Below are 22302 nucleotides of genomic sequence, written 5' to 3' on the forward strand. Positions count from 1 at the left end.
GAAAGATAGCAAAGTGTTCTGCAGATCAGCTTTTGCGAAAAGCTCAAATATACATCGCAAGTCTTTCCAATTTTTGACTCATCTCCCCAAGTCAAAACATGTATTTCTGAACATTCAAATTGCTCCTTCAAAATATTTTTTTTTTTAATACTTTGGCTAAAATAAATAGGGTAGAACTAGCAAGGATTCATACAACATCCAAAGCGCTGCCTGAAAAGCCCTATGTGCATGCCATATACCTTGACTGACAATAGGTCATTAAAATTTATTCTCATAAGAATATGTGCCCATAACTAATGGATTAACTGTAAAGGTATATGTTCTTATAAGCGAGGATTAATTAGTTATCCGTTTGGATAGGGCGCACTGCTCATTTTTCAAATTCAGCTAAAGGCAGTTTAATTCTGTTTGGTAAGTTTCTGCATATACTTGGGAAGATCTTTCCCATAGTTAAAATAATAGTTTCATTATTTCCACTACATATTTGTTTGGAAGCATGTTATATTTTAGCTCTCTTTAGCAAATGCTACAATTCTGAAATGTCAAAGTGCTTACTCTATTATTGGAAAACCTACCGCTAACAAGAGTGAGCCTTTTTGCAACTCCAGTCATTGCTCACTTCGGCAAAATTCCCACTGAAATTAATAGGAAATGTGCCAAGAGCTATCACAGGAGTTCATTTCAACCCAGATAACAAGGAAAGTAATAGCCATGGTCATACCAATACTTAAAGCATTGATATTACAAGTACACTGCCCACTGTTTAAACTAAAGGAGCCAGTCCTGATCATCAGCCACTTCTTCTACAGCAGCATCATTTCATTTGGCCATATTATTGGCTAGGATAAACTGAAATAATTCTACATAACTTTAACAGAACTATTGACTAAATGTAACAAGTCAGTGCATGCTTTACATGATTGAAGAATACTATTTTAATTAACGAGCCTTTTGCACCTCAAGAACCCCATGGTTACACACTGATGTACACTCATGAAGAATCTGGCTCGATTCAGTGCAGATACAGTGGATTTCTTGGGAGATCAGAAGCGCACCCCGGGTCAGCTCCACCAACAAAAGATATCACAAGACATACACCACCCTTCCATCTTAAATTTTGAATGAGGCAGGGTTTTTTTTTTTTTTTTTCTAATTCTCCCTGAAGTTTCAACATTTGTGAGATGTACAAATGAGCTGTGATCGGCTGATGAAGTATTGAAACATTTATGACATAATGAATATGTCTGACAAACCTGCTGAAGCTGCTTTGAACAAGGGGAAAAAATGTTGACAAGATTAATATAACTTAAGTTGCTACAATGACAGAAAACAGGAAGCCTATCTTAACCCACCGTCTGTTGGGCTGAGTCCGCGGGCTGCAGAGATCATGGAGAGGGACGGACTGCTGTGCAGGGACCTGATGTAGTCCATGTAGGGGTTAATGTACGGGTGAGGAGTGCTGAAGGGAGACTCCGATGTTGCAGCAGGATTTCGGTGCGGGGAAATTCTAAGGAACGGAAGCTCTGAGTATGTCGGGCTACTAGATAAGGCAGAAGGCCTGGAAGAAAAAAAGGAAGAAAAACAAACAAAAACCAGCCAGGTTATCTATATGATAAAGAAAAATACTGTAAAGGTAACACATTCATTTCTTGAAGAATAACAACTGGGTTGCACGTGTAATAACTTCCACTAAAGTCAACTGCCTGGAAAGAAAAAAGATAGGAAATGAATTCTTCCCTGTACCCATTAGCAGCAACATTTCTCTGACCAATTTTAACATGAGTTTATATTTGGTTTAATCTTTATATCCCTCAATACCCTTTCCCCATGGAGTTCAGCAGAAAATCACTTTAATCAGTGTGAAATATGCACCCTGTACACCACATATTAATTCTTGCTACACTATGGAAGACATACTGAGATGCTGAATCATTTACATTTTCAAAACCACATAGCTATTGGAAAAAGTTTTGAGAACTACACTGTGCCCACTCCCTTCTCTTGCCAGCACTCTTCCTGAGAGTGCAAGATTGCACATTTATACAGAAGTCATTTCAGAAGACCCAAACTTTGTAAGCCATTAAGACTGCTGCGTCCTTTGGAGCAATTATTTGTCGATGTCCCTTCCCATGAAAGATGCAGAAAACTCGGTGGCAAAGGATGAAAGATTGCTGCATGTTTGTTTTTAGCATGGTACCAGAGACTGACACCTTTAACAACACCACATTAATTAACTACCTCGTTCTTACAAAGGGAGAGCTGTGGTGCCTTCTCAGGCTACGTTTATGAGGCTGTGATGAACCAAGGCTGAAAGCTGAGTTCAGAGCTGACAAAAGACAAATAACCTGCTGCAACCCTCCCCATCGTCCCACTCTGCCGATATGACAGCGTCCGGGCTCTGCCTGGAGACCTTTCTCTTGCAGCATCCCGCCTCCAAAGGCACTGGAAAAAGTCCAGATTTCATCAGAAGGGGTTGGAGTGCCTGCCCTTGCCAACCTGCTCTTTGGCAAAAGACAATGATTAAGTCTGTCAAGCATTTGCTGTAGTCCAACTGGCTGACCCGAACTAAATGCCTTTTTGTCCCTGTTTTTCCAATTAATTTAGCATATATACAGCACAGACACAGGCAGCAGCTGTGAGAGCAGTGAGGGCAGCCTGTTCCTTTGATGCTTCGGGCTTACAAAGAATAATAAAACAAGAAATGTACTTTTTTCTCCTTTAACATACACATACCGTGATCAGTGGAGATAGTTGTCATCACCTAAAAGGCCAACAGAACATAATCTTACATAGGAGCCAGTTCTGCCCTGCCACCAGCTTGGAAATGCTAGCGGATGAGTGGGACAAAGATCAAAGTTATGCATTCCTAACACAACGCTGGCTTCCCTCCCACAAAATCCAGGAGGGCTCATAAAATCTGGAGAAAAAAGATTTTTCCTGTTGTGCTTTTCTCCCTCTTTTCCTTTCCCTTCCCTTCCCTATTTGTCTTTTGTGTGTTTCTTGCCCTCCGATGGCTTTCTGCAAGGTAAGTCTTTATGAAATTACCTCCCAGCTCCAAAGTTTGTTAGAGAGCTGCACTGTTGTGTGCTAGCAGCAGGTACATGCAGCGCAGTCGCTCCTTTGGCACCCAGGCAAGCGCGCCACGCCAAGCCCGGCCGCTCACCGGTACACCTTCACTGTACTTAAAATGCACCGAGAACCCAAACCAGAAGCCGTTTTCCACTACCATGCAAAACAGGCATCTCCTTTCCTCAGAGCACTTTTTCTCCTCATGGTTTTGAGGCACCTTTGGTTTACGGTGGAAACACATCTTTACTCTTGGTGGTACTGCAAAACCCCACCAGCCACGAAGCATTTGCTGTCTTGCGGTTCCCGGCCAGGCTGAGGGTGGAAGGCAGGAGTCTTAAAACTCATGGTGATGTAGGAAGCAAAAATACCACAGCTGGATATCACATTACAGAGTGAATTTGCCATCCTGGCAGTGACGAAAATACAGTAGTATAGCAAATTTAATACAAGAGTAACAAAGAATCTAAGTTTAGATGTCATTTTGCAAGTCATTTTTTCTAATGTGATCTCAACTCAGAAAGAGTTAGAAACCCAAAGAGCATGCAGGCAAGCAGGAGCCCTGGCCTTATCTGGTGCATATCAAACAGAAGACTGTTTAAAAGCTTTTGCAAGAAGGCTGAAAGCCTGTATCAGCCTCAGCGATTCACTCTCCAGCTGGCCAACAGCCAAACGCTGCCGCAGGAGCAAGATTAAGAGCCAGGCTGTCAGCTTCTCCCTCCCGATCCAATGGGAGCCATCCAAGGACACTGGGACTCAACCGCTTCTACTCCTCCTCCGCCCTGCCTCTTCCTCCCTCCGCTCCTCTGAGCTCCTGGGTTTGTCAAGGATGCCAGGGAAAGGACGCGGACCGGGGTAACATCGATCGACAGCAGGCATCTAAGCTGTACTATCAGAGGCAGAAATAAGGAGTCATCGGTTTCCACATAAAATTCCCAGCTCTGGACTCTCATGTTTACTAATTTCTCTCCAACATCTGATTTTAATGTGCTGCCAACTTCTCCGCTCACTTCCAGCCCGTACTTTTCTCACTCCTCTGTGTTTCCAGACCCTCATTTCCCTACAGTCCCATTTTCCCTCCTGCCTCCATCTGCTCTCAGCTCCCACTGTTTGAGTCCTCCCGATTTATTCCAATAAACGTCACATATTCTTCCCTTCCCTCCATGATTAAACTTCACTATGAACATCTTTCAAAAGTATTGTTTATCGCCCTTCTTCAAACTAAGATGTGACTTTTAGAAGGGGTGCAGGCAAACTCTTACTGAAGTTATTAAACCTATTGCTTTGCAACCCCTTTTTGTACCAATAAAGAATGACTTTTTCCCTGTGAACAACAGACAGTACAGCCCAGGAGTGGCTCTGCAGACACTCACTCAGTCACAAGCAAATCACATCTCCAGATGTGGGTGGCTGTCCACCCCCATCGTTTGTATTTCACATGTACTTTGTCCCCAGCCTGGGCAAATGGTGCTCTGCCTTGGGTCTGAGGCTATTTTGTGGGATGCAATGAGGCTTCAGCATAATTGAAAAGGCAGGGGCGTTTTCAGTGATGCTGCTTGATAGTTTATGCCTCACCTGTAAACCACGGGAAGGCAGAACTTGCTCTGCATCCTCGCCTACACAGGGGTTTTCCTCTGCAATGACATACTCAGAGCACTGAGGCTTCCTTCAGAGAGAGGGAGCAAAGCAGACACACGCTCTTTTCTGAATCAGGATCTTTGTGTCCACTCCCAGAGATCCTGCAAACTCACCCCAAATTTAATACAAAGGCTATTGTACTTTCAATACTTATTTCAAGTTGGAGGTCTCCAGGTTTGGGAGTAAAAGAAATCCGATGGTTGTGTTTTATCACTTCAATTTTTATCCTGGCACAATAGGCCGAGTTTATCATTTTCTCAGTAACCTTGATCACACCTCTACCCCTGATGTAAAAGAGAAGCAGCAGAGAAGGGGGCTGCCTGTGAAGGCATCTCCTCCTTTCTGTCCAGACTGCCTTCCTTCTCACCATTAAGATGCCAAAATACCATGACTGCCATACAGCTTCCATATCTAACAGAGGTCTTCTCACTCCCCACCCATCTCCACCCTGCCAACTTCTCCCTGCCCCGACTCTGATCCCCTGGAGAATCTCAGCTACCCAGCAGGAGGATGGCGCACACATGCCCAGGCAGCGTAAGGGCAAACAGGTATATTTTTTCCTACTAGTCATGACAGGGTTTTTTTTTGACTAATGTTGCAGAGGTATCTGCACCATCTTAAAGACTTACATGGTCACACCAGTTCAGCAGCTGCGAGCAGCATCAGATGTATGTCAAATCACAAAATGCATTAAGTCGCCTTTTTTAAAAAAAAAAAAAAATGCTTTTCCTGACCACTGCTGAACCACAGGTGAGCTATATGTAAGATTTCAGTCATTACTCATGAAAACGGTGTGTCATTTTGTTTTGTTGCTTACAGCTGCAACAGCTGAATTCTGCACAAGAAGACTGACCAGCAGCAGCTTTGGATTTTAGCCGCTGCAAAAAATGACCGACCTGCAATTCCCTTTTCAACCCATGCAGCCCTTTTTTTAACTGGGGGAGGAAGATCATGGGAATCTGAGAGTCGATGCAGCAGGCATGAGCGAGTGACATGTATTTCAAAACGATGGGCCTGCACAGATCATTACCTAGTTATTATGTTGAAAGGATCACACATTGTTTCCATCAGCAGAGAGAACGGGAGCAAGGGAGCTGCTACCACCTACTTTAGGATGTTTCTGGTACCTAAGCATTATCCAGTTTTACAGTGGGGATGACCAGATGCTCCAAATCCAAGTGGAAATCCTAGCCCTTTCTTTGGTAGTAGCAGTGTGGCTAACTCATGCAGGTCAAATACTGCTGTCTGGCTATGACCAAGGGTAAAAGTCCCCAGGTAGGAGGTAAGCAAGCACAGAGCTTGTTGACTACGTGGCCCTTCAGCCACCCTCTCTGCTCAGTGCCATACTGACAGCACCCAGGACCACAATTTCCAGTCTCTGCCCCTTTCCCTGGTGCGGCAGGGTGAGCTGTGACTGGGGCCAAATTTGCCCCAGGTATTAGGCTAGAGAATGCACAGACTATTCCCTACCTTACCTCATTTTTCTATTCTAGCTTGTACCTTTTCTCCCACCTACGTTCCTGAACTGCTTCTGTGGGAATATACAGCTTCCTTGAATTCTGTACATTCAAAAGACTAAAATGCTTGGTGATTTTGAGCCTCTAAAAAATGAAGAGTGATGAAAATAATAACAGGTTTTTATTTTGCAAGCTAATAGGCCTGTAACTGTTCAGAAATTTCCTAACAACAACACTGAACTCCAATTTCCCATTCTCCTTTTTTCATCCCCTTCCCAGTTAAGTCACACAGTTTCATCGTTCATGTAGACCTAGGCAAGAGCCAGGTGGAAGACCAGCCCAAAGTACCATTAAACCATCTTAGGTGGATTTATGCTTGTCAGTGACTAAGGGTGGTTAGGCCAGGAACTGACAGAGGGGAGGGGATGGGAAGAAAAAAACAGACTCAGTTGAGGGTGCCGGGCAGCAGCAAGGGCAGGCTGCTCTCCAAGGGAAGGCACCAGGAGCCGAGGTTAAGCCCAGCACAGGCAACGCCACCAGAATGGAGCCGAGTGACTAGAGCCAGGTGCTGATAAACAGGGTCCACGGGCAGTCTGAAACAAGACAAAGTGACAGCCCAGGCCTGGGGTGGGGAGCAGTCAAGTGCAGGAGGAGATCAGGCCAAAGACAGGAGAACAGAAAAGCTACACCATGGCTCTGAGGGGTCAGTCCAGGAGAACAGGTACCTACAGTGCAGGTCCCCAGCTCAGCTCAGCCAGAAGCGGGACCAGAGATGGGTGCTACCTACCACACAGCTCAGATAGGGACTAAAGGCCTCAGGCTGAGCTTAAAATGGGCTCCTGGGTGGGGGTCCCAGGTGAGGCTGTTCAAGGCAATCACAGCCTGTTCATGGCCTCAGGGTCCTCACACAGGGTTTCTTTGCTTTGGAGGCCTTGAATTGCTAAGAGGTGCCAGGATATCCATGCAGCACACCTCGTCCCTGTCCTGGCATCTCTCGCAACTGTGAAGAGTACAGCGGGCCCTGGGGCGTACTGTGACCCCCACCCTTGCCAGAGGGCACTCTTCTGTAACAATGTTTTCTGGAAGCAGACATAAAGCCACTCAGGACAGCCACCAAGGTCTGTGTTACAGGAAAAGCTGGATGAAAATTTTGAGGCTGGTTTGGTGTTAGAGAAGTGATCTGTCATAAATGATTTCCAAATAGCTTTAAGCTGTGCTTCGGCAAAAACCTCTTCTAAGCACAACCTATCTTAAAAAAAAAAAAAAAAAAAAAAAAAAAGTGATTTAAGTATTTCCTGATTTTAAAGGAAACTATAACTCCAGGACTGGAAATTTTAATGCCAAGTTTTGTCCTGATAAATTTTTAAATGGCTCTTTTATGAATCTGTTGAAAAATACATTTATATTGAAAACAGCAAGTGATCCTTAACTATAACATTGTAAATATGACACTGAGCTGAGGTTACAGATGGAACAATAATCTATCTCACAGAACAAAGCTTGTCAACGAAGTGGGATGAAATATCGCAACATAACCTAATTTATTATTGCCTTTTCATCCATCTTGTTATATTATGAAAGTGTCAAAGTTCAAACCTCGATATTTAATCATTTAACCATACGTTATTCAATGCTGGAGCAAGCACTGATGGCATAACTCTCATACCAATGATATCTGCACTGTTTCTCTGATACCTGTTCAATTCAGCCCTGCCTGAAGAATTGAAAAATGTTGAACTCATTAAACTGCCTATGATCCTTTTCTTTTTTCTTTTTCTTTTCTTTTTTCTGCAGTAATCTTCTGACGGCTGCCCTCAAAACATTAACACTTTTATTTCTAGTAGGTCCTGGAAGATGAACAAACAATAAGGACTTTCTTGTTATGTTGTGACTGCTATTTTAAAGCATGTGGCTCAATTACTTTAGTAGTATCGCCCATGTTAAATAAGTATTGTTTGTTTAATGCCATAGTTTCTTGTACAGACCGACCATTTGGCACCAGCAGTCAACAACTGGCTAATAAAAGGTTTTTATATTAAAAAAGCTGAGCTCTAAGTAAGGCTCAATCCTGAAAATACAAGTGAGACCAATTCTAATAGTTGTGATTAGCCCAAATGATCAAGTTACTCCTCAAGTTACAAGCACACACGTGGTTGTAGGTGCTTGATAAATCAGGCTCAGTCAGCTAAAGATATGCCTAAATGATACAGAAAAGTTAAGAGTCAAATAATCATTCTACTACTCAAAATCTTTAGTTGCTATTGTAGGGTTCACCCCTGTATAAACTGCAATCAATGGGAAACTGTCCACTGACTCAATTGATAAAATCTTTAAGTAATCATAGACATGATCTTCATAAGCACGAAATGCTGATCCAATTCTCCTCTCCCCAAAAGCCACTGATAAAGCTTCCCCTGACATCAGTGCAAAGAGAGTGAGGCCAGCACTGACTATTCTTAAAATGCAATTCCACAGTCCCTTTTCTCTTTGCACTTCTAATTAAATTTGTAAACAATCAAACCCTTAAATATGTAGCATGGGAAATCAATAGTATCATCTTCTAATATTTACTTTTTTTCAGAAACTATGTCTTAAATTAGGCAGTCCATTCTCCCTCAAAGTCCAATCACTCCCGCAAAGCTGCTGTATTGCACTCTTGGATTTAGGAGAACGAAGCCAATTATTGTGAACATGTAAAGAATTGGAGTTAAGTGAATATACAAAACGTCAGAGAACGCTTTGTGTAAAATAGCTCAAGTGCTACTAAAAGGTAAGCACTGTTAACTGTATTTTCTTAGTGGTGCAAATGAAGAAGAGGGAAAATAAGAACATGCTTAAGTCCTAATACAAGAAAGAACCTTGATTTCCTGTACTCCTTTCCATGTTCCAACACCTATTCAATATTTTTCTCATTTTTCCTCCAAAATTCATACTGGAACTGCCGTCAGTATAGGGAAGTAAGTCACAGAATCGGACGTGGTAGTAACCTTCCCTTCAGCAGATATATGTACAAATAAATCATGAATGGGTCAGTGCCTATGTAGTTCACGCACAAGAGGGGCTAGATCAGTGTTTTAAGTACACTGGGTCTGGTTTGGTTTCCATCACTTATCAGCTGTGCCACCTTGGACCAGTTTGTTGACTTCCTCATTCACTGTTTCCCCATCTATAAAACTGGTAAAACACTCAGAAAGCATTGAGTATCTACAGTGGAAAGGTCAGACCAAGAAACACTATGTTATTAATATTTTCTCATCGAGGCAAGGACAATGCCTTAAAAAATGTGTGCAGTTCTGGACTGCATATTCCTGAAATATACAAATAACCTCACTATGGGTTAAAATAAAATGTTTCTCCCTCGTAAAGTTAAAAGGTATCATTACAGGAAAAGAAGAAAAGGCACAAATGACTGCACAAGACATGTTGGAAATCATGCAAGACAATTAGCTGATGACCCACAGCAAAAGAATATTCTTCTGGTTCCCCTTTCCTTCTTTGGGAGGTGTTAACACAGTTAAAAATTGGCTACATTAATCAAGGCACTAAATCCTGAGTCAGTGACTGTATTCCTATTTTTCAGCTGATGGACTGCCAGAACGCAAATCCAGCTTTTGTACATACACCCTGTGCTACTTGTAATATTTCATAAATAACCCAACCATCAGCTTGTGGATTCCCTCAAGAATAGCTGATGCTGTAAAAAGCAGTGAATATTCATTCCATTATTTAACATTTTGTTTACATGAGGTCAGCTGTAACACTGGTGGCCTTCAGCCCACAGTAACACCTGTATCAACTACAGTGAGCAACTGCTGCTTCAGATGCCACTGAGTCAAGGTATATTCATTTCATTACACGAGTCTTGACATGCATTCCTTACATGTGTATGCAAATACAGTTTTGACTGATTTTTTTTTTTTTTTCCTCTTTATGCAAAATGCAAATAAAGCCTTGTACCATCTCCCAGTATTTTCCCAAGTCAAGCCCGGGCTTCTTGTTCCCCTCCTCACACAGTGGTGATCTCCCCCAAAAACAACCTGCCTCTCTTCCTCCTCTTCCTTCCTCCTTGCCACCCAGCACTGTTGCTGCCTCCCGCCACTCCTTCGAGACACCATCTGCTTGGCCTTTGCATGCAGAACTTGCCGCTCCTTCCTCCAAACCCTCCTCGGGGCGGCTGCAAAGAAATCAGTGACTAGGGGAGGGTTACGTTGGATTTACTTGGCAACTTCTTTGCTTGTATGAACAAAGGGAGCAAACACATAAAAACGTGACTGACTTTAACTACCCCTTCCAAACACCGCTTGCCTTTTAGGCTTCCAGCAGACGTCCTCTTGCAAATTTTACTGCCCCAACCAGCCAGCCGGTGCCGCTCCCCGCACAGCTGGCAGGTCTCTGCCTCTAACCACCTCAGTGCCCGGTTTCAGCGAGCCTGAGCAAAGTTGGCAGAGTATAAACAGGGCAAAGGCTGAGGGACAAGGGATGATCTTCAGGGCGAGGAAAGCAGCTGGGGCTGGTAACCCCCGGGGCTGTCAGCGCCGGCTCACCAGGGCTCGCGTGCCAAAGCATCAGACCACGAGTGCTTCCTGGCAGAGCCCCTTGCATTTGCACAACGCTCAGCACAGCTCGGATCCTGTACAGAGCTGTCGGGCACGGCAGCAGTGTAAGCAGTAAAGAGAAGTAACGCTGAAAAGAGACGCTGTGATTTCCATCGCTTTTACTTTGCTCAGTTCACCCTGGCTTCTGTGAACCGTGAGTCAGGTACGAACCCATAGCTGCACAGCCCAGCCCAGTGTCGGCGCTGGAAGATTTTTCCTCCCCTCTCTTCAGCTGGTTCCAAGTCATTGTGGTCATTAATATATCAAGGATAACGTGTTAATGCTGCATTTGATGCAGAACTACTCATCATCACAAATACAAAGCAGATGCACAAGACAAGCAAATGTTAGTTGAGTAAGCCTTGGAAAAGTGTTGCTACACATAAGAGGAGAGACTGCCACGGACCTTCACATACCATTCCTTCTTCAAACTATGCTCTAGGACAAAGTGCAGCAGGAAAATTGAAAAGGTCTACAGCATATTCATTATCTATTGTTATTAATAACAGACCGGACAGTGAAATTACCGACTGCATTCCTACAGCAAACTTCCCTGCTCTGCAATTCTTTTCTGATGCTCTAGAGGTGGTCTCATTTGCTATTCAAATTTTAGCTTCCTCTGGGTTATAGGCAGGGCCTGCCATCTCTTGAAGTGTTTAACCACAGCGGCACCATCGTATGAATATGTGGGCACATATAAATCCTGACAGCATTGATGTACCCTTTTCTTCCTTCTCTTTCCCCTTCCTCTCCTCCCGCAAAGGAGTGGGTCAAAGGAGTGTCAGAAGCTTTCTCACACTTGATGCTGTTAAGTCAGCTAATTGAATAAACATTTGTTTAACATTTGCTCCTATTTCACTAATGCACTGTGAGAATGAGAAGAATTTTATTCCCCTTCTCCCCTGTCCTCCCCCTTCCTCAGGAGTGCCACTAGCTGTTATCGCAGTGACTAATGTGCTGTATGTGGCCATTATAGTCCTCAACTCTGAAATTACACCCAGGATGAACGATAGGCTCTGCCTGTATGCTGATTGGAGTTGGATGATGATTGATTAGAAGAAAGTCAGACTACGTAGCCATGCAAAAAGAACTGCACTAAGCCACAAGCTTAAACACTAAAGAGCATTACGCCAGTGGCTTCAGAGCTATTAGATGTTTTCATACGAACGTTTCTCACATCCAGGTTTGCGCATTTTATCTTTATTCTTTCAAATCCTGAAATTGCTTGGATAAGAGGGTTTTATATATATATATATTTATACACATTTCTAAGAGTAGCCTGAACTTTTAGGGGAAATTGAAGAGGCTTTGTGTCAAGTACAGCTAAATCCAGCCTTTCTATATCAAACCCCTGCTAGAAAATTACTGTGCAGATGATAAGGCTGAAAGATATAATAAAAAGTGACTCTACTCAATTTACACTGCAATATTGGTATGACTGAATATTTTTCATTCAGGTGACTGATAAAATCACTAAACTGTATTGCAGATAAATAAAGGAGGCTTCTGTCAAGAATAAACACCATTAATCATGAAGTCTCACCCTCTGAGTGGCTGTGCTATGCAACTGCACAAATGCACCATCACAAGTGGCATGTGACCCACCGCCTCCTTTCTCCCCCCCAGCTCCCCGGTGACGCTGTCTTCTTAGGAAACTTTTATTTTTTTTTGTGCCTTTACAACATTTGGAAGTCCTGTAATATCTTTTCCATTCGAGTTTATGCACGATTGCAACTGAAATCTAAATTTCAGTGATGATACATTCAGCTAAAAATTGATCCCATGAGACAAAGTGAACCAATGCAGACTGGGGCCAGATTGCTATAAATCCAGCGTCACAGTGAGGAGGCTGTATTTAAACTGGTAAGGTTGATATCTTTGTAATTCTAAAGCCAAAACAAGTAGGAAAATTTTATCAGCTCTCCCAAGCCCGCTTCCCCCTTTCTGCCAAAACCACGTTTTCTTACCAGTTTTATTACTTGGATTAGCTATTTCCAAATAAGTGCTGGGTTTCTTTTTGAACATACAAGTATGAAATTTCTCACCATTTTTGCAGATCTACCTGAGCAGAATCGATGGGTCTTCTTTCAAACAGCACCCTATGTGCTTAAACTGGACATGTGCTGAAAGAAACAGTTATCCAGCAAAAGCACAGCCATACAAAAAGAAAACCAGACAACTTAGGTAACCTTTTTGTAACCTGTTTTAGAGCAAGTGATGATTCAATAGTGGCCATGTTATTAAGCTGGAATGAAGCAGTGCCCTACACACTAATGAGGTTAAAAAATGTAGTTAGGTCTTCATGTTAAAGGCACTTAGCAAGCAGTTTGCTTGGTAAAGACCGACTGTGTGTTGGAGCAGAGGACTAATCACACAGGCAGGAATCAAATCGACTGGAAGAATTAGGAGACTTGCGGCCCCGAGGAATGTAATTCATGCAGAAAAGCAGTTGTCAGAGCGAGGCCAGGGAACTGTGTGGGAAGAAAGCAAAATAAACAGCTCAACAAAGAAAACAAAGACGCTCAAATAGTGGCTTTTCTACTGCTTGAGTACACTGAAACTTCAGTGGGTGCGTATAACAAAAACCTCATCAAAGGCGACCTCTATACAAGCAATACACCGGTGAATGGTGCAACTGGTTCAAAACCACTCAGAAAATGCCTGAAGGTCTTTAAAAAATAACCTTGACGTCGTTATGCACAACAGAGAAAGTGCACATACCTACATGTATGCATGACTGGGAGAAGAAGAAGATCCAAAAGGTACAAAGCTAAGAGAGCTGAAATGGTTTCTACAATTACTCCTGATTTCTCTCTCTACCGTTCACAGATCAGAGGAGGATGCAGCCTGCATGCAAAGAGCGCTCCTGCCTATGTGCAGCAACACTCTCGGTGGAAAAATGGCATTGCTAATTGGGATCTGCTCCCACAGCCGTCAGGACCAGATGACTGCATCCACCAGGGACATTACCCGACCGGAAAGAGGAGCTCGAGGCTGGTCCTAAATCTCAACAAAACTCATGTGGTGTTCACGGGAAGTTTTCCTTGTGATGGGTATGACCCACCAGTAAAACTAAACTTCGAAATCAACTCATACAAGAATTTCACAAATACTCTCTCACAAGACAGCATTTTCAACTAATGGGCTTTTACTCCCATAATTTGACGTCTTTAAGTTTTTAGAGAATGAAGCTTTTAGCACTTTTAGGACTTAAGCACCTCTCCCCTCATTTCATTCATTCACTGATGATTTTTCTAAGCCCTCCCTACCTCAGACCTAAGAATGTCATGTTCACTATTGTTTCAGCAAATTTCAGCTTCTCTTCTTCCCTTAACTCCTTCCTTCCGCTAAGGCAGGCATCCCTTCTCCTGACAAAGCACCCAAAAAGCCTCTCGTTACCCCAAATGAACACTCTCCACAATGTCTGTTCTGTGGTGCCAAGAAATACTCTTTTTTCCAAATTCAAAACCAAAGCAAAACAAACCCCACAGCTTTCATTTCCAGTGCCTACTGCAGGTCACACCCACAGTATTACAAAACAGATTTGGGGGAAGAGAGAAAGCTTTTCTTCAATTCTAATTTTATATGCTAAAAAAAGATCTTAATGGTTTAAAACAAAAGCAAGTTGGCAATAACAAAAGACAAATTCAGTGACTGAATGTCTCTCCTATTGCACTTGCTAACTAAATTTGGTTCCGAAGGGAACATTTGACTAAAATTCTAACTTTAAAGGATGACAATCCTGACAGAAACAGTGATGTGAATATTCGGCATTAATCATTTCTGTTGAGGTATGACTGGATTTGCTTCGCATCTCTGTACTAACATTAGCAGACAGCCCAAAACTGGTATTCATAAGGATTAGTGACTATTACTGAACGGCGAGTGTACCAGCTAGGATTTCTCACCTAAAGCTACCACTTGCAGCAGGGAACAAAAAAAAGATACAGATGTATAGAAATGTCTGTATGAAATTTTGTCTATATACATTTCTGTATAAAATACAAAGATTATTTTCTGAAATGCCACCCCGCCCCCCATCCCAAGGCAAATCCATGATTTGGGGAAGAAAAGCCACTTTGAGAGTGCACCTCAGTGACCATACCAGATGTATGGTACGCGTGTATGCTGTACCCAGGCCTGCAAGTCAAGGAGTGACCCTATGAAAACCCAACAGCTTCCGAGCTTCTCCCATCCTCCAAGCACCACCGCAAAGAGCAGGCGAGCCATGGATCAGCACCAACATCCACGAGGGCAGCAGGATTCACGGACACTGAGCACAACTGAAATCAAAGGTGAACGCTGCTAAGTTAAGAGGAGGGAAGAAAGTTATTCTGCTAACAGTCACTTCTTGTATTTTCTCTGCCAGTATCAAAGGTCCAGGTGTGGGAGCTGGCTGGGGTGCAACCAAATCAGAGTGGGAAATCACTCAGTTCTAATGTTGGGCTAAAAAATTTCGTCTCAGTCAGCCCAGCTTCTTTATTTGAACCTGCAGGCACTGAACGTCTTTGTGGTGCTACGCAACCCATACAAGTCAGATCTCACAAATGGTGAATATGTAACGGCTGGAACACCATAGCTGTCAGAAGAAACAAGAGATAAAGGCTCCACACTGCTGTTCTTGCTCTAATTGTGTGCAGAACTGGAGTCAGAAAAGCATTTCTTGGGCAAAGCTGTAACTTTGAACAACTCCAAGAACCAGAAATGGGTGGGGACATCCACACTTCTAATGTGACTGTAGAGGGAAAGATGTGAAAAACAAGCACTAAGTGTAAAGCAAATGAATGTTCTGGCTAAACATTTTTAGAGAAGTATTAAATTCAGTTTTGAAGTCTTTGAGGCAAACGCACTATCTATATGCTGGAAGTATTATTAGTTCCCTGAACAGAGTAGGTAGCTAGGTGTGCAGATGAAAACCCTGAGGGAAACAAACTGACCGACTCGGGACACACTTTACCAGCAGGACGACCTACACATTTGCTCCCTCAGCACCTCTGCAATTCCATCTAATCACAGAACTGGAAACAGTTCCCAGAAACGAGTCAGGATGGAAGCCTGACGTCCAAGGAATGAGTACAGCAAACCAAGACAGAGGAAGCTACGCAAGCTGTCTCGGGACTGTCTTGATGATGTACACTGATAGTGATCTCCCAGGGTGATGCAGAGAACACCTGATTGCCTCTGGTCATTCAGCTCCTGCCCTCCCCGCCAAATCTGTCTACAATGTTGTTAAATGGGGCTATTTGCGTTGGTGGCCTCTATAAACTGGACTAGACTATCAATCTTTTCATCCACAGGCCAGTGGAAAAGGCATGATAAATCTAGGCTGAATTTCAAGAGGGGATACAGGACTGAAAGATGTGTATCTTTAAAGAGATAGCCATTTAAATCTGATCTGTTTAGAAACTCTCCCTCATGCGAAATACTCCTTAATTTGCTGTTGATCCTTAACACCGATGGTCACGGCACCTCATAAATAATGCTTTCAAGAAGACAATAGGACAGTTCATTCTTTCAGAAGATTTGTATTCCCGGCTCATGGGCTTCAGGACGTTTTGCCTCAGTGTCTAACCTCTGTGGGGTCTCCAGAAAACTACCAGCACCCCCATAAAGTTGGCTATAAATGCAGCCACTGGTTCAGACCTCCCTCCACATTCAGTGCTGGAAGGGACTAAGCAATATACTCTTGCCAGGTCTTTAATGGCAGCTTCATAGGGCCCAGCTTCAATGAAAATTTTCTTCTAAAATAAGGTCCCAAGTCACTCCTTGGTCAGGTAGAGCATCCGAAGAGTAAAAATCAAACAGCATAGCATTTTTCTTTAAATCGTTTCCTGTATTAATCGATAACATCAGTCACAAACATTGGCCCAGCCTACCCTGAGGCACACAGATAAAACTCCCACTGAGCACATTCCTTTGGGTGGAATTAGGATCTTGTCTTTTTTTTTTTTTTTTTCCTGGCATCATATAATTGAGAATATGCAAGTTAGTCCCCTACATCTCAGAAGCACGGCTGACACCAGCTCGAGAGCTTGCTCTTTGTTATAAAAATGCAAACAGATATATACATAAATATATGTAAAATATAGTGGGTCAAGTAAGGGATGACAAAAAGGGAAACAAGGTCTTACTTAACTTCTCATTTTAATTCCTTTGGGGAAAAAAAGTCTGAACTAAGTTCAGTTCATACTCCAAGATTATAGGACACGATGTCTGTGTTGGAGGAGGGGAGGGTCTAAGTCGGGGAAAGATTGCATGAGAGTATGATGAAGATGCTCTGTGCTCCTACACTACGGTTGTACTCATTGCTCGCGTTTCTTCCCGTTCATACCTACTCTCACTTTAGGGACTTCCAATTCACAACATAGAAATCTCACCAGTACACTTTAAAAAAAGAAAGCAAAAAAAAAAGGAAAGAAAGAAAGAACGCTAAGACTGTAACATTTGAGTTCTCTTTGAAGCAAGATTTAACATGAGTGGAAGAATTGTACTGAAAAAAAAGGAATCTGTCACACTCCAGTACCTCACAGGCCACTGCAACAAGTTTGACAGCAGCCTCTATAGAGTTGGCTTGCTTCTGGTTCACTGCACGTGAATACCACAGTCAATATCTGCTCACTCGACTAATACTGCTGACTACAGCACAAAGAACACAGGAATTTTGTCCAAGAAACCACAGGCTCAGAGCCTCTGAATGTGCACTATATTTAGAGCTTGCATTCTTTGCAGCTGATAACAGAATGAGATAATAGAAATTTCAAGCAGCAAAACTCTAGTGTTGTGGCTATTCTGTGTATTTTTGGTTAAATGTTAAATTAAGGTAATGATCCATGTTTTCTCAATGCTTTTTGCCCATGAATATTTTTGCTGCTTGTTTTGTCACGTCTTCCCTCTAATTTTCCATCTTTCTTTGACTCTTTGTAGCTCATTCCACTAGTTTTAACTGTAGAGATCTAGAAAGACTCAGTCCGTGATAAATGCAAGCAAAGGTATTCACTGTATTACATAAAGAGGATGCGTACACATGGACACACAAACATGCACACGTGTATACACAGCCCCACACACAGGGAGTGCCCCAAAAGCTCCAAGACATGACTAGTTATTCCTCAGTCTAGAGAAAAAGGTTACATGCAACACGGTGTCCCGAGGCATGACTTTGCTGGCCATTCATTTTGCTTCCATCATCTCTTAATTCATGCTGGTTTGAAAGCCCGCCTTAGGGAACCACTTCTCACTGGCAGCTGAGAATTCATCTAAGCACCGTTAACTGCCCAGATGGGGTAAATCAGCTACACGGCAGTGCCGTCCAGTGCTGACAGATACCTTACTGCTGATAAACCCCGGAACTCTTTCTCTGCAACAACATAATCCATACAAACCACTTCAGGAAGCTCCTCTCAGGTGGGGCTCAGGCAGCCCATCCCCTCCAGGCCAGCAGATGAGCGTTCCTAAGGACCACCGAGGGCTTCCCCCTCTTTTTCCTCCCTCTGCATCGCCCTGGGAAGGTGCCCTGCGAGTTGTAGCTACTACTGAGTGACCTTATCGTGAGAGGTGGTCAGAAGGAGCCGGACGGGGGACGCATGCCTGTCTCATTAAGGCTGGGGGCCGCTGACTCTCAAGGGCTTTCCTCAACATGAAAAAAAAAATGAATAGAAGATTTGGGGAAAGTTTCTACCAAAGGATCTTTTAACAGAACAAACCGTTGTGTTTTACAAGCTTTTCCTTCTACATTAAAAATATCACCAGAATTTCCCTCGTATTTCAATTGCTGCAACTTCCCCAGCCATCCCAAAATTGAGCTGGCTGTAGGGGAAGAACAAAGAGCCTCTGTTAACGCAATATTTATCTGCTGCTATTGTTTCTCCTTTATAGATCTGTAGTTCCTTGGCATTACAATTAGCTACTCCAGAGAAAATGATTATGTCACAAAGTATTATCCGCCACAGAAACAGATGAATGATGTGAACCAAATGTAATCTGGTGCGCTTAGAGGCAATTCTGTTGACTTTCATGTAAATGCGCTTGCTGAAAATGGGGATGCTTTTTAGCAGTGAATCCTTACTTGATCTAGAATCTATTTGCCAGCAGAAATTAACTTTTAAATAAGATACTCTTTTCTCAATACTGCTTTTTCCTAGTAGGACAAAAGCAAATCTGTGAGAAATACAGAAGAGTTGAACTGTGTGTGCAGAAACTTCAGACTACAGCTTACCTAAACAAATCAGTGTAACTGAACTTACATAAAACACCTACATTCAGAAATATTTACCTAATTTTTACTCACATTTTTACCCACTTTTTTTTCCTTTTAAGCATTTCTCAAAAGCAAAACTTTAATAGACTCGCATATCCTTTTTTTTTTTTTCTGCAATTCAATATATGCCACCAATAATTTCCTTTCCAAACTTTTCCCAGTTTCAGATAGTTTTTAAAAATACTCTGTTTCTGAAGCTACTCTGCAAGCCTCCTTGCAAAGGAGAATTTATGATCTGCAAGTCTTAATGTAAATATTACTAAACAAGTACCAACAGCTAAACAAAACACTAATTTGCTATTTTAAGTGATGCAACACTATATACTGAGTGAGAGACTGCAGTTCTGGTCTAGACTCAGGCTTCCCCTCCCCAGCTTTGTCAAAGGCCTGGCACTGAATGAAAACTCTCTGCTGAAGTTTATGTGCAGGCGTCTGGCCCTGCTATTTCACTTCTGTGAATTACCATCGCCACGCTGCTCTGTCACTAAGAACAGAGGTACACACGCTGCTTGCAGAGCCTACAACGCGCATATCCATGGCATATAACAAATTCTGAATAACCTTAATGAGTCACCAGACCCTGCTGCTTCCTTCTCAGAGACTTGCTGTAGAAATCCTCCAGCCTATCAGCAGCTGCTTATTCTCACTGCTGTGCTTCACTTCCAGGGACAGGTTTCTTGAGGTATTTCCCATTTAATGCAAGATTTCTCCTTGCTTACAGAAAATACTTTCATGGATGATTTTGGAAAGCTGTAACTACAGTCATCTTTTCATGTCCCAAGAGCTTCTCAGTCTTTCGTTTTCGATGGCTCCTGGCTAAACCATAAAGCCCGTTCTAAGTCTTAAAGTAATTAAAGCCAATTCAAGGGGTGATGTTTTTCACACTGGGCGGGGGCTCTCCTTCCCACTGTGAAAGGATCAATGAATGCTCTGATAAACTGACAGGACTCCTTGCCAAATCTCCAGCTTAGAGGTACACTGAGGTAAAGCAGCAGGTAAAAGATTTACGAGGTTTAAACACAAAGATTTTTTTTTTAAAAAAAAAAAAAGACCCTGGGAATGAAAGTGCAAAGGAAAAATCAAAATGTCAGTGATAGGGCTGGGAAAGCCTAACCATCCTATCAAATGTATGGCAAGCAGTTTCTCTCATAATCAAGGATATTTTGCAGAGCCAACTCTTTAATCTTCTTGCATTGGGACATCCCCCATTATACTGCGTGGTCCAAAATCAGAGGCTGATGAAAGCTGAGCATCTGGGCCTGACTTTCCTTTCCTTTTCACCCTTGTGTAACTGATGTCTGTATAAATTAGATATGAAATAACATATCTAGGAATCAGACTCTCTTTTTATCAGCTTGAAGCTGACTGGAAGCAAAACACATGCTTTGCTTTAGTACTGGTGCATTCACACAGTTCAGGATATCTGTTCAAGGCATTCATGTTAGGCACATGCACAATTATCTGCACATGCATCATTTCAGGGCGTAAGACTGCCAAACTCAGATGCTGCTAGTCTCAATCAGCAGTTTGGAGAAAAGGAGCTTGGAGTATCATTGATCCTAGGAAGCTACAAGACAGCAGCTTTACCTTGCAGATTCTTCCTTGCAAGGGCAGCCTCCCCTGGCCATAAACATATGGGTAACATCAGTGCACCTTCCCGCAGATTTACCTGCTCACCCTCCCTTACTCACAGTCCAGGGCTAACATAAAATGAGATGGCAACAGAAAGAGAGACAGAGACTAAACGGATGAATGTTTTGGAACATGTATGGTGCATCTTGCAGTATGTTCAGCCCTGAAACTTTAACTTTCTCCCGGACTCCTAGGACGTGTGAGTTAACCACTTTGAGATGTACACAGGCCACAGCACCCTGGAGCCATTCCCAATATTGCCACCTGGCAGTTGTCCCCTGCCCTATCTCTGCAGGAGCGTGCTTCCTTCATGGCCACGTTAACAACGTCTAGAAATACCACGTTAGGTCACCTTCAAAGGCAGTCCAACCAGCTTTGAACTGAAGCAAATTTATGTTAATGCACCTTGGTAAAGGTGTGGGAATGAATGAATGAATGACCAAGAATGGTAGCTTCCTAATTGCTGCAGTTAAATGGGTCAGTAGAAGTTTGCCTCTGCCTTAGGAGGTTTGGTTTTTTTTTTTGTTTGTTTTGTTTTTTTTTTTTTGTTGTTGTTGTTTTTTTTTGTTTTTTTTTGTTTTGTTTTGTTTTGTTTGTGGTTTTTTTTGTTTGTTTTTTTTTTTTTTTTTTTGTTTTTTGTTTTTTTTTTCCTATTAAGAAATAAAAACTCTCATCCTGGCTAAGTCAGATTTTGGGACTATAAAGTTATTTAAACTTGCACTGTCATAAAACAGTCAAGGTATTCTTATTCTTCCTCTGCTCACTGCTAACAACTCTCATTCTAACAAAGCCAATGTCAACAAAGTCATCAGGTAACCGGACGAGTTAGCCAATAGTAAATTTATGATTTGGTTCTTGAGGTGTAAAAAAATCAGCAGGCTTGAAATATTAGTTTATGTTCAAATAAATACCCTCATAAGCAGCATTATTTTGAATCACCGCACATCAACGGGAGAAGGCAGCACACTGTTGCATGGCCTATCAAATGTCACGGACCAAAACATAGTTTAGCTTCAGTTTCTCCTTTAGTACTTTATTTTAGAAATCAATTTTGGAAATTAAGTAAGAGCTAGATGAAAGCAACAACAAAGAAGAACAAAGCAAGAAGTGAGATTATTAAAGCCGTGCTTCTTTCATTATGTTTAAATCACACAACATTTAACAAGTAATTTAACTTGGTAGTTCAATGAAAAGTGGCAAAACTGAATTACAGTTTAATGGAATATTCTTTTAAAACTAAGATTCATGCCTTGGATTTGAAAAAGGGGGGAAAAAAACCAAACAAACAAACAAAAAAAAAAAACCAAAAAAAAAAAAAAACCAAAAAAAGGAGAACAGAAGCTCCAGCTTCAATTACACTGTTCATATGTCAATGCTAAAGAACAACTTAAGTTTCATACATCTTCCCTGAAATATAAACCGAAGATGTACTGTAGAAATTCCAGGATAACTGCACAGTCCTAACAAACAGGTTTTGGTAACACAAAGTGACACATTTCAGTACATATTCATAAGGGTTGGGGGTTATTATTGGGCTGTAATTGCAGTTGTTCTAACACCTAATAAGCCATGGCTGGAAAAACAAAGGCAGGTTAATTTGTGATTTCCTCTACTCATTCAGAGGCAAATTAAGTGTCAAACAGCTAATACAGAACAT

The 22302-nt window shown here is 42.2% G+C and overlaps 1 protein-coding gene across 6 annotated transcripts in view; it reads right to left on the bottom strand.

Moving 5' to 3' along the window:
* GLI3 (GLI family zinc finger 3) overlaps positions 1–22302 on the bottom strand; it is a 209190-nt gene that overhangs the window by 67674 nt on the left and 119214 nt on the right. For all 6 annotated transcript variants that reach the window (XM_042806495.1, XM_042806494.1, XM_042806493.1 and 3 more), the window contains one exon: positions 1353–1558. In XM_042806495.1, the coding sequence (XP_042662429.1) occupies positions 1353–1558 (206 nt within the window). The remainder of the gene's footprint in view (positions 1–1352; positions 1559–22302) is intronic.

The sequence above is a fragment of the Tyto alba genome, unplaced genomic scaffold (genome assembly GCF_018691265.1).
Source record: "Tyto alba isolate M040663 unplaced genomic scaffold, T.alba_DEE_v4.0 Super-Scaffold_46, whole genome shotgun sequence".
Classification (NCBI taxonomy): Eukaryota; Metazoa; Chordata; class Aves; order Strigiformes; family Tytonidae; genus Tyto; species Tyto alba.